This window comes from Beta vulgaris, chromosome 6 (assembly GCF_026745355.1).
Source record: "Beta vulgaris subsp. vulgaris cultivar EL10 chromosome 6, EL10.2, whole genome shotgun sequence".
Lineage (NCBI taxonomy): Eukaryota > Viridiplantae > Streptophyta > Magnoliopsida > Caryophyllales > Amaranthaceae > Beta > Beta vulgaris.
In genome coordinates this window covers 44,630,127-44,643,243 of record NC_079207.1, presented here as the reverse complement: position 1 = coordinate 44,643,243, position 13,117 = coordinate 44,630,127, and the positions used below count along the sequence as shown (strand labels likewise).

General features: G+C 37.1%; 1 protein-coding gene across 1 annotated transcript; it reads right to left on the bottom strand.

The window, feature by feature from the left end:
* Window positions 1-1,868: 1,868 nt before the first annotated feature.
* On the bottom strand, window positions 1,869-11,498 carry LOC104896929 (ankyrin repeat-containing protein At2g01680). The gene is made up of 3 exons (XM_010683716.4): window positions 11,029-11,498; window positions 3,952-4,361; window positions 1,869-2,975 (listed from the first exon to the last, which is right to left on the bottom strand). The coding sequence occupies exons 1-3, from the start codon at window positions 11,336-11,338 to the stop codon at window positions 2,100-2,102; spliced, it is 1,596 nt and encodes a 531-aa protein (XP_010682018.1). The 5' UTR covers window positions 11,339-11,498; the 3' UTR covers window positions 1,869-2,099.
* Window positions 11,499-13,117: the final 1,619 nt, after the last annotated feature.

The following is a 13,117-nucleotide window of genomic DNA, read 5'->3' as shown; positions in this document are numbered from 1 at the left end:
GCCTGCCCGGTCCTGGCCAAGGCCTTGGACCATGGGCCTTGGGCCTTGGGCTTTGGGCTTTGGTGAATAAACTTAACTTAACTAAAGTTTTCCCATTATTTTCTCCCTTAATGTGCCGTTATTCCTCATTTCGTGCCCATTACTGTTGCCACTTTCTCTCCCACTAAGTGTCCGTTAGTAACCACGTTGTAAGCCACTTTCCGGTTTTATTCTTCTATAAATACCGAGGTTACTGTTCTGATTAAACACACAAAAAATCATAAACACTTCTTCTTCTTCTCTACTTTCTTTTTATTCTATATTTCTGGGCAATATTCAAGATCGTTCTCAATCTGTTTTTCCATCAACATTGGAAATACAGAAGCCGTGTATCCCTGGAGGTTGATTGCTATGAGGCTGTGTGCTGTAGCGGAGCAAATTCAACTTTAGGGCAGTGATTTCTTCACGTCACGGTTATCAAGATAAGTTAAATTAATGTTCTTAGCGGTTTTAGTTCCTACAAGCATCACCAGCAGCACCAACGGTGCACCAAAACAATATCATCACTCCAGCTTGCGACGGTAGCGGACACACATCAGCAACGAAATAACAGCAGTAACAACTCCGACAACGGCATCGACAATCAGCGAGAGGAGGGAGAACACGAGCCGGGGAAATACCATAACACGTGGCCACAAACGAGCAAGGCTCGCTGCAGCTCTGGCGACGGCAAGGTGGCGTGGGTGACGCGAGAGCAGCGATGAGCATAGCGAACAGGGGAGGGAATCGAACCTTAAATGGAAGACATTTGTTTGGAGGTTGATCAACAAGACTCTAGCAACAAATATAAATTTGCAAAAGAGACAAGTCCTAGTAAGCGAAGAATGCTACTTCTCTGGAGAAAGCATAGAAACGAAGAATCACTTGTTCAGGGATTGTGAGATTATTAGAAGAGTATGAACCCCCCCCCCCCCGGGACTAAATGTGATGAATGATAGTTTAATTGCAATTTACTCATGAGTGGTCAACTACTTCAAATATTTGTGGAAGACGGGGTCCCAGACAAGTTAGATCTTCATTATTGTACTATGGACTACCTGGTTGTTCATAAATAGGGTGGTCTTCAGACACCATCATGCCGATCGTATTAAAATTCTCAAGGAAGTAGAGAGACTATTAATAGAGCAAAGCATAATGGAAGGATATATTCAGCCTCAAATTCAAGCACATTTGAGAGAAGACAAGCAAGATAACCTTCTTATGCTATAATAAATGACATAGTGAAAAGGCAGAATGATTGCCTCATCCAGATAAATGGTGTATGGAAAGTGAAAGACAATGGAATAGTGGCCGACGACATTAGATGGAGGGCTACAATATGAAGCAAATTCCTATTCCAAGGGAATGATAAGGTAATAGCATCTTCCCCCCTTCAAGCAAAAGGTTATGCTCTCCTCATAGGAGTCTTGGAGGCACGCAAAGAAAAATAATGTGCATAGTCATACAAACAGAGGCGATTACACAAGGAAAGAGATAGCTATTGCAAATATAATTATCAGCATAAATAACGTGTATTATAGTTTCTTACAATGTTAGTTCACAAAAGTAGACAGAAATACGATCCAACAAGCTCATGGCATGGTTCTTTCGGGCAAGGAATGGGATGTTGGTGTAGCTGTCGCATGTACTTAATGCCAAGAAAAACAGCACAAAACACCAAAAAGAAGAAAAACACTAACTGAATTATCGATCTTTTTAGCAATTAAATAGAAGAAACCCCTAATGAGTTAGCATTATCCTCTGCTGCTATTCTGCTAACCTAGTTATCTCGCAAATTGAAGGAACTACTAACTCTATTAGCACATCTGCTGGGGGTGGGGACAAGACTATGCACAAACAATGTTACATAGATGGTATGCTGAAAATTATGTTTCAAAACAACAGGAATTTGGAATTATTGTTACTTAAAGCATTATTGACAGAAAAGATTCTCTGAATATACACTATGAATAAAGGTACAGATTCTAAACAAGCAGAACATATAGAAAGGAAATCAGCATCGACGCTCAATACCACATGAAGTAGATCCTTCCGGAACACTCTTTGGAATCAACTTGCCATCATAGAGCATAAATTCTCTCATGGTCTGAGTTATACTCATCAAATTCAGAAACATTGATGGAATAGGACCAAGAGAAAGATTTGCTTCCGCTTCCCCTTTTGATGCGTCTCTGTGAATCATTACCAAGAAACCTGAAATGATGCCGAAACACAAAGTAGCACATACTAACCAGAGTCCCCATCATCATGATCGTCCCCATTAATGTCACAGTGATAGCCATCCACGAACCTTCATCTCCTACGACCACAAAAGCTATTGCCAAGAACGCCCCACAAGTGCTAAGGCAGGCAGCCCACATGAGCTTGTTAGTAACAGTGACGACTAGCTTCTGAGCTTGAGTATCCCATGCTACTAAAGTTATTTGGATAACGACAACAGCTAGAGAAATGAAAAGAGACATAGCATTTAAAAGGCAGAAAACCCGGAAGGCAACAGTGCCAGCAATGTTGGCTTTTCCTGCTTCTGGTCCGACCATTACATATTGGCCATTTAAATTAAATATTGCCAAGAAAGCTATAGAGGCAAACAGCACCGCAACAACTGTCACAGAATTGGTCGTGTTTTGTACAGCTTCTCTGTGAAGTTTTTTCAGTTCTTTAGCTATGCCAGAAACTCTTTTGTTCGTCTTCTCATTTTGTATAAGTTGTGACTGTACCTCATGTTTTATGTCACTTACGGTCCTCTTCAGTTCCATAGCTTCATCCATCTTGCCAACATTTCTGGCATAATTTCCACCAGCCTCTATTAGAGCTTCCCTAATTTCCAATGCAGACTCCCCATATTGAAGCTTTGATGCCAAGTCCATTGCTGTTTCATTATGATTGTTGATGGCATTGACTTCAGTGGATACATAAGTCAGCAGAAAGCAGACTATCTGAAACAGAAAATCTATTACTACACCAAAACCTAAAAGGTAATGGGACTTTGACCAACTAAAAGAAATTGTTCCAAAATCCTGATGAGAGAAAACATTTCAACTAAACTAAGCAACATCTCAATTTAGATTACTCTGGAGAAATGAGCAGTATCTTAGATCTAATGTCTCTTTAAACTGCGGTCTACTTTTTTTAGAAGTCATTTGCCTTGTGAACCATGGGTCTAACAAAAGTCTCTTTGTAATTCTTGGGGTTCTGGCTGCATACATCAAATCCCATGCCGTTGTGCAAAAGCTTAGAAGAGACGTTGGAATGATAAAGGACAAATTAAATAAGAATCACATCAGAAGAAATATCATATTTCTGAGAAGTAAAAGTACAGACATACAGAAGAAGGAAAAAGGCGTGATACAGACCAGGAGAGATGAATAGACAGAGTGATCAGTGATAAATTTTCAACAGTCGTGTAACAGAAGCTAAGCTGTTCCTTTGGATTTGATTTTCATCCCGATTGAGTGGAGACGGCTCGTACCCACATGCCCTTTTCTTTTCCTCTTCTTTTTTCTTCAACAATAATCTGCTTTCTTGTGCAGGCAGCGACTGCTCATTTTAAGTGCTAAGAGCCTACAAACTACACCATTTACAGCTTTCTATTTACTAAGCTCAGCAATAGAGCAAAAGTTCTATAGTGGTTAGAGCCTACAAACTTTCATTAACAGCCATTTCCCAATACCTACCCTTGCTTTCCAACTACAAATTAATGCATTTGGAAATGAATTTCAATTATCTGGCAAAATGGAATTCCTTTTCCCCTGTAAAAGGGAACAGACTGCGTTTTGCACAATGGAACAAACCAGTAGGACCTTTTCCAAAGAGACAAAAACACACATACATAAGCAAAGCGAACAGAACACATCTTTACAAAAATCACATGTACCTGTTTGTCTCAAAATATAACACGTCAGAATAAATTACCTGGGAGCGGCATTTCCTTGTTGCTATATGCACAGCTGTATTACCCTTTTTGTCACGTTCATTAAGTACTGAACAATCAGCAAGCAGCAACTCCTCCATTATTGAAGGATCCTGGCCTTTAGCCGCCATATGGAGTGCTGTTTGACCCTTCTTGTCTTTGATGGAGACAATCCCGGGGTCTCTTTCAACAAGTAATCTGACTATATCCAAAAGACCATATCTAGCAGCAGTGTGCAAAGCAGTTTTTCCATTTTTTCTGACAATTCTTGCTGCACCGTCATCTGTGTCCAATATAGCATTCACCACTTCTAAGTGATCCTGAACAGCAGCTGAGTAGAGAGGAGAAGTATTTGAGGAATCACATGACCTACAAAGCTCAGGCCATATGTTCAGCAATTGTCGTACGATTTCTGAGCACCAAAATTTGGCAGGTTCTGCGTTAGCTAATTGTAAATGCAATTTATGAATTAACAATCTTCTAGGGAGTTTCATGCTACAAATCTAAGAAAGTGGAGCTATCTCTGAACGTGAAAGATATACAACAAAGCTCACTTGGAACATGAATCGCAAATGGAAAAGAACATAAATCCAATAACACTTGATATACAATAGATAAAAGTATTCCACTGACAATAATAAGGTAATAATCTACAGATTTAATCACATAAAAGTGAACCCTCTAAAAACTAATAGGATACTCGGAAATCAAGACACAAAATAACATTAGAGGAACTACAAAATCAACACGACTTATGCATTCGCGATCACAATAATGGTTGCAAAACCACTTTCCGAGGACATGTGGATGGTTTGCAGCTGTTGCGAAGTAATAGCGAAGTTCCGGTAAGTTCACAAAACCTCTCTTATTTGAGAAACTACCAGATAAAAGTGTTCATGCTTCAAAATTCAACAAACTCAATAAGCCCTCAAAGCAACAGGCTTCGAGAACTATTGCAAAATTTTTATCAACATTATCAGAATTCAGAAACTACCAAATAAGTTGTACAGATAATGTGGAATTCAACTAACAACAGAATTATAGGGCCAAGGATATTAAGTTGTTCAGATAATTTTAGAGTAAAACTACCAAATACAACTCTCTCTTATTTGAGAGGGTGAGTCTCTCACAATCTCTCACTTTGTACTTAATTTTCAAAATACCATTCTCCATTCACCTTACTCCCATTTATAATCATTCTAAGTACAGAAGCTTGCTCCTTACTCTACTGCATAACAAACTCAGGAGCTATTTACAACTTTAGCCTTAGCAGAAAAACTATGTCCGACGGTGCAGCATCTTTAAGTAATTTACTGATTTGCCCTCTTGGAATATTTTCTAGCATAGGTGACTAGAGTAGGAGACCTTGGCTGATTCCTTGCAATCAATTCATTGCAACTTTTTACATGTAATGGAAAGCAAAAGGGCCTATAGCCAGACCTCAGTGACATACTCAACTTTCGTTGAATGTTCCTACAATATTTAAGCTTTGTTGGAAGAACAAGGTCGAAAAAGTGAATGTTGTAGCGAATGCATTGTCAAGGAGGCACAAGTTTTGTTCGTTTTGGATTCCATGATCCTTGGTTACGATTTGATCAAGGAGTAAAATGAGATTGATGAAGCAATGAAAATGCTAATGGCGAATTGCAAGAATGGTCCCCAAGACCATCATATTATCGACGGTTCCCTTTTTCAACGGAACAAACTACGTGTTCCTAAGTATCTTGTTCGGGGCTTTTACTCAAGGCAAGACCATATGCAAGAAGTACAACAAGTTTCGTGAGGTGCGGTACTTGTCAAAGATCCAATAGCACATTTCATAAGGGCTTGTATACTCCTTTGCGGTTCCCAAAGACAATGGGAGGATGTTAGTAGAGACTTCAATATTGCATTTTCTATAACTCAAAAAGGGAAGAATTTGACGGTTCTTAATATATTATCAAATATGGCTCACTTTACTCCAAGCCATATGAGTGAGGATGCTATGAAATGAGGCTAACTTGTACTTTAGTGAAGTGGTTCGTTTGCATGGGGTTCCAAGAACCATTGTTTCTTAGAGATAGACTTAGCTATTTTAGAAGACTTTATGGAGACTAATGGCAAAAATTCTTCCATTCAGTAGTACTTAACGTAGGTGACTAACACTTAGGTCTTTACTGAAGGCACTAGTGACTAAATGGGAAAAGATTAGGATGTTAAGTTGTGTCATGTGGAGTTTGCCTACAATTGAACAGGAAGTTATGCCACAAAATTCAATCCATTTGAAGCCACTGTTTGTGAAGTTAATCCCTATATAGATTATAGCTATTGACTTGATTGCTTTGCCTAAGGATTCTTATGTACATGAAGATGCTAAAAAGCAAGCTGAAATTATGATGAAGCTCCACTATCAAGTTCGAGCTAATATTAAGAAAGTCAATGAAGCTTCAAAGAAAAGGGTGAATAAAGAAAGAAAAATGTGAGTCTTGGCCCCCATAGACTTAATTTGGATTCTTTTGCGGAAAGAAACGTCTCCGGGAAAACGAAAACAACAAGCTCATGTCTAGAGTCGAGAGCCCTTTCTAAGGTATTAGAGATGGTGTTTATAAGATTGATGATGTTGGAGATCTCTCGCCTAACTTCGATGATGACCAAGTTCCACAATCAAGAACAATTCCTTTCGAAGAAGGGGAGGATGAACCGAAATTAGATGAAGGTCAAGAGTTGCTTTTTAGCCAACATGAGTTACTTGGAGGTCAAGTTTTATTCCATTAAGCACGATAGCTTTTTCTTGCATTAGGCACAAAGAAAGCTTGCTTGGCTTCCAAGCAAAGGCTAAATCAGGAAAGGAAGGAAAGAAAATCGTGTTCCACACATGGTTTTGGCCTATTTTTGGAAAGATGTGAGCTTCCCCTTTCTAGAGCAAGCAATCTGATTTCTTTGCTTGATTTACAAGTGGTTTTGTTTAAGGAAAGTTTCTTTCTTGCTTTTAACAAGAGTTCAGAAGTTTCTTCACTTGCCTTGAAACAAGGTTTATTTAGTGTGAATGATAGTTGGCAGTTAAGAATGGAAATCTAATTTTGCAAAGTTATTTTTTCTTGTTTTCTCTCCTATGGCCGGTTTGAAACAAGGTTTATTTAGTGTGAATGCTAGTTGGCAGTTAAGAGTGGAAATCTAATTTTGCAAAGTTATATTTTCTTGTTTTCTCTATTATGGCCGGTTTTGTTAGTACTTCTCAATAAGGAAAGTTTGTAATGCAGAGTTAGAGACTTGTTCTAGCTTAAGTAGGTTTATTATCTTTAAATAGCCTTTAAGTATACAAGAAATTCAGCTTTGACATTAATGGAGAATCCAAATTCTTGTTCAGCAATTCTGTGTGACTTTGTTGTTTTAGACCGAAATTTTGGAAGTTATAAACTATGAAAATTCAACCATTGTTTATTAAACTTGAACGCTAATCTTTGCTGAGATGATAATCATTAGTTCAGAAGTTGAAATTTATTCTTTTTTTGTTTTCTCTATTATGGCCGGTTTTATTAGTACTTCTCAATTAGGAAAGTTTGTAATAGAGAGTTAGAGAATTGTCCTAACTTAAGTAGGTTTATTACCTTTAAATAGCCTTTAAGTATACAAGAAAATTTGTTTTGACATTAATGAAGAATCTGAATTCTTGTTCAGCAATTTTGTGTGACTTTGTTGTTTTAGATCGAAATTTTGGGAGTTTATAATCTACGAAAATTCAACCATTGTTTATTAAACTTGAGAGCTAATCTTTGCTGAGATGATAATCATTAGTTTAGAAGTTGAAAGCTAATCTTTTCACCAAACTAGATATCCTTCGAACAAAATACGAGTCCGACATGATTATGCATTACTTGGATGATGATTTAAAGGCCCTACTATGCAGCAACAACTACAAGGATACAAGTTTGACGTGATTATTGAAGGCCCAAGTTCTGTATGGGTTTCTATTTGCTTTTGTTATTATTTTATGCTTGTAATAACCGATGAGAGTACTCTTAAAGTAAAGCTCATGATTAGGACATGTGTTTAGGGTGTTAGGCGTGTGATAAGCTTCATTAGGGTTAAATTATGGTGATTGTGACCTCCTTGTAATAGCTTATTTAATGAAGCTGGAAGGAAGGCATGATTCTAGGAGGAGTTTGTAACTCCTAAACCTCTCCACAGACTGGACGGTTTTGAGGAGCCTATTGGCCTCACTATCCTGCTCCTATATGTTATATAAGGAGCGCTTATGATAGGAGAAGTTCAGATTTGGAGAAATTATATAAAAAAACCTTGTGTTTTCAAGTTTATGCTTTGACTTTTGTCTCAAGTGTTAGCTTTCCTATTTACTTTGATTGAGTCTTGAGTGATAAGCCTAGGGGAGATTGAGTGAGTCTTATCTCCGGCCTAGAACCCCAAAACTTTGAGTGTGTTCTTGAGTTTTGACTTCTATCCTTGTTATCCGTGATTTTGAGTGTTTTGAGTGAGTGTTCTAATTCCTTAAGTTTAGATTCATCATCCAACACTTTGGAGGGTGTATTTAGAGAGTTAGTAATAGAGAGTTAGAGACTTGTCCTAACTTAAGTCGGCTAATTATTTTTAAATAGCCTTTGAGTATACAAGAAAATTAGTTGTGACATTAATGGAGAATATGAATTCTTGTTCAGCAATTTTGTGTGACTTTGTTGTTTTAGACCGAAATTTTAGGAGTTAAAAACTACGAAAATTCAACCATTGTTTATTAAACTTGAGAGCTAATCTTTGCTGAGATGATAATCATTAGTTTAGAAGTTGAAAGCTAATCTTTTCACCAAACTAGATATTCTTCGAACACTTTAGAATTAAGAAACAATCTTTGTTCTAAATTTCTTAAAACTATAACCTTTATATTTCACATGAAGGGCTCAAATCCAAGCAACTTTAATCACACAATAGCTCATCTATCTCCTTTAATTTCAAGTTTTTGATACCACCTTCAAAGACTTAAATCGATTAAGCTAGTTGACATTAATAGAATGACATTCAAATGTAGCATGTCTATTATACATGGGAACTCTTGAGTACTTTAGTGTCCACCATCTTTGCCCAAAGTACCCCTAACTACAAAAAAAAATACACAATATACCAGTCTATAAATTTTTAAAACATAGTAAAACCCAAAAAAAAATGCAATTTTGATATTGATTTCGCACGCATAGCATGCATGTAAGGTTATTGCCACTATTACAATAGTATTTAGTAGTATAAACGTAGAAAAACTGGTGGGCGAAACGTTAGAAACCAATGGTAAAAGGTTTTTTTTACCTTCTTCTGCAAATTATCTATGTCTAATTATAATGCAAAAGATGAGATATTCCCAATGACAAACGCAGGAATTTCAATTTGGAGTACGAACATACAACAAACACAAATTAGGGGGAAAAAGCTTGCATAAATTGTTTAATACATAAGTGTTACAACCGAAATATCCAAAATATGTAGTTATTACCATGCTATATCCCCGCAAAAAACTCAATATTTATTTCCTAATTGAATGGATAAAAATTAATCAATTATCCTATTTGCGAAACATACAATCAAATAATGTGGGAATTATAAATCATATAGTCATATAAACTAATCTATTGAAATTATTGAACAATTTAATCTAGTCCTAAAATGCTAAATAGCTAAAAAATAAATTATATTCGCGTTCAATTTCTTTTAGTCAGTAACATACAATCAGATAAATAAATTATATGGGAATTCATAAAACATAGTCCTATAATTACCAATCGAAAAAAAATAAACAATTCAGTCAAGGCCTAAATCCCTAAAAATAAATATATTTGATTTCTATTTCAGTTACTCACTAGCTAATGAATAAAGTCAACAATTTACATGTAAATATTCAAATAATCTAAGAATCTAATTAGCATATATAGAGTATGGAAGTATGTACAATAAAATAAATAAGGCTTTGTTTGGTATTAGTTTCAGTTTTCAGTTTTTTTCAAGACACTGAAAGCTTATTTTACGTTTTACTTTTGACTTTTATCAAAATCAAATAAAAAACACAATTTTTTCTATCTTCCATTTTGTCTATAAATGCATGAATTTTCACTCTCTCTATATGCTTCCCCCCTCCCCCATGCTTTTCCCCCACATTTTTTTCTCTATATAAGTTACATTGTTGAAATACTCCACCTCTACCATAACAATGCCACCGCCACCGCCACCATGACCCACTGTGACTACCTCAAATATCAACCCCTCCCCTTAGGCCTCAACACTTCAAAAGCCATTCTCAAATATTCCCTAGTCTTTCGCACTTGCATTGACTTTAGCCAATTCTTCACCGAAATCTCCAACAGAAACCCCCCACAAGACCTTCTCTTCATCACCGACACCGGCAGCAGCTTCACTTGTGATAATGTTTTTTGAAAAAGGGGGTCCAGTTGTACCCCCATATTCCTCAATAGGTCCACCACTGATATAGCTATTCGGATCCTCTCCACTTCTTTTATTTATTTCCTATCTTAGGATAATGGCATATATGTTAGTACAAGATTAAAATCTCATAAAAATATCTATTTTCCCTCTCCAGGTATTCTAACCATTGATTTAGAAAATGGACCATGCATTTCTTTCAGGATATGAAAAGAGATCCAACTCTATTCATGCCTAAAAAAGAATTCTAAATTCTAAATTTGGAAAGTACACAAAACTGGCCCTATACATCAAAGCAAGACAAACTATCCATGTCAGTCTAAACTCTACACCATGGTTTTGAATAAAGATCAAACCGCGCCCCTTGATGGCATATTTGTAAAGGGTTTGGCGCTTGCTGAACCAAGATCTAAAACCTTGTCTTTTTTTTTAAATGTGTTAATGTTGTTCTAATCTCCATACCTCTATCAAAACCAGATTTTTTTTAAAATTTTCTGGGCTATTCACCACTAATTCTCAAAATTCCCTAAGCAATAAAAGATTCAATATCAAAATCAAACTTCCCAAAGATAGACTCCGCATTTAAAATTCACAGATCAAAACAACAATTCGGACATTTAAGGGCAATTCAAAACAAGAAGAAAATGAAAAGGAAACATATATACCTAAATGACCGCGCTTAGCAGCAATGTGAAAGGCGCTGAGATCAGACTTAGACCTAATCATGGCAATTTGAATCTCACAAAAGTTGAGCAAATAATTGAACATCTCAACTAAGTTATTATCTGCTGCTACATACAAGGCCGTCTCTCCTGCAGTATTTCGCAGCGACATTAGAGCAGCGATGGAACCTCGTTCAGGTACTTCATCTTGAGCTAATTGGTCGATAATGAGCTTCAATGATTCGATATCGCCTGATTCAACTGCGCTGAAGAATGGTTGCTGTGTAATTAGACAAAGCGGCTTCGTCTCCATTTTCAGTTGGTAGTGAATGAGAGAGTCAATTCTTCTTCAATAGACCTCAAAGATGAAGTATTTGCTTTTTTCTCGTCTCATCTTTTTCTTCTGTTTGTCAACTTTTTTTGTGACAGTTGATATCATATTTTGTTTGTCAATCAAGTTGTACAAAGTTTGTCTGAGGTTCATCACTTTGGAAAAGGATCGTAATTACATATTAGTATATTACCATCCAAAAGATGGGCCCAACATCAATTCCAGCCACTTATTTCCCTATATGTTTCGTCTTACAGCATCGAGCACCATAAATAAATAAAAAATGTTCATTCTCATAATCAATTTACCCATGGCATGAAAAAAGGTGATGAGTGTTTAAAGTTTTTCAAAATATGACAAAATGAATATAATTTTATACATCATAAAAAAAAATAACTATTAGGTAGTTTTTTTTTTTTTTAATTTGCATTTTTTGATAAATAGTCAATTTAATTTGACAAATACATTTTATTACACATTTTCCCGTCATTTGGTGGAGCGCACTTTTCCCATGATATAATTTCTTTTTTGTTCACCATGTGACCAATTCCTTGATTGGTTACAATACTGGGTTGCTAAACAACGCCCTAAGATTTCCTATTAACGCCCTAAATACGTATAATATACTGTATTTTTTTATTTTCAGATCTTTTCTCTTCTTCATTCACTTTTCCCTCCACTCTTCTTCCACATCACCATTGAGCACCGGTGCAACACACCACCACTGCCGCCACACTGCTACTGGCGTCGCACTACCACCGCAGCCAGCGCAGTACCCCCACCGTCGTACCCCATACTCTCATCTCCTCTGTTTTCTTCATTAACAATGAAGAATTTTTTTTTATAAAAAAAAAGGCAGGCGTCCACCATGGACGCCCCACCAACGGTGGAGGCGTTCGTGGCAGGCGCTCCACCACATGGTGAGGCGCCTGCCATGGACGCCTCCACCGGTGGTGAGGCGTCCATCGTGGACGCCTCCACCGGTGGTGAGGCGTCCATCGTGGACGCCTGCCTTTCTTTTAAAAACAAAATTCAGAAAAAAAAGGGGCGTCCACCAAGGACGCCCCACCATCGGTGGAGGCGTCCTTGGCAGGCGCCTCGCCCAGTGGGTGAGGCGCCTGCCAAGGACGCCTCCATCGATGGTGGGGCGTCCTTGGTGGACGCCCCTCTTTTTTTAAAAAAAAAATTCCTTCGATGGTAGTGCAACGCTGTAGTACACGATGGTGGTGCAAAACCAAATAATTAAGGTTGACTTGTCTACTCCAATATGCGAGACACTGCTACTAAATTAATGCCACACTGCAATTATGGTGAATTCTAACAATCTGTAACAGTCAATTTTGAACTTTTTTTGTTTGGTGAATTATTGTTTTGTTTAGTGTAACAGTCAATTCCGACGATTTGTTTATGGACTGACTGAATTAATCGTGAATTATGGCTGACTTGTCTACTCCAATTCCGATAAATAGTTTTTGAAAATGGAGAAGATGGTGGTGGTGGTGGTGGTGTGGTGGTAAGGAAGTCAGTTTTGAAATTGGAGAAGGAGGGTTAGGGGAGTGAGTCAAGGGGGAGGAGAGAGAAAAGAAATGTAATTATGCAAGTATAAAAATACTGTATTTAGGGCGTTACTAGGAAAATTTAGGGCATCGTTTAGTAAAACCCTTACAATATGATAAAAATATATTTTGCAAGTTGCTCATGAAAGGAAGAACTTTTTTTTTCTTTTTCATGTCATGGTTTCCTAATGTTTAAACGACTATA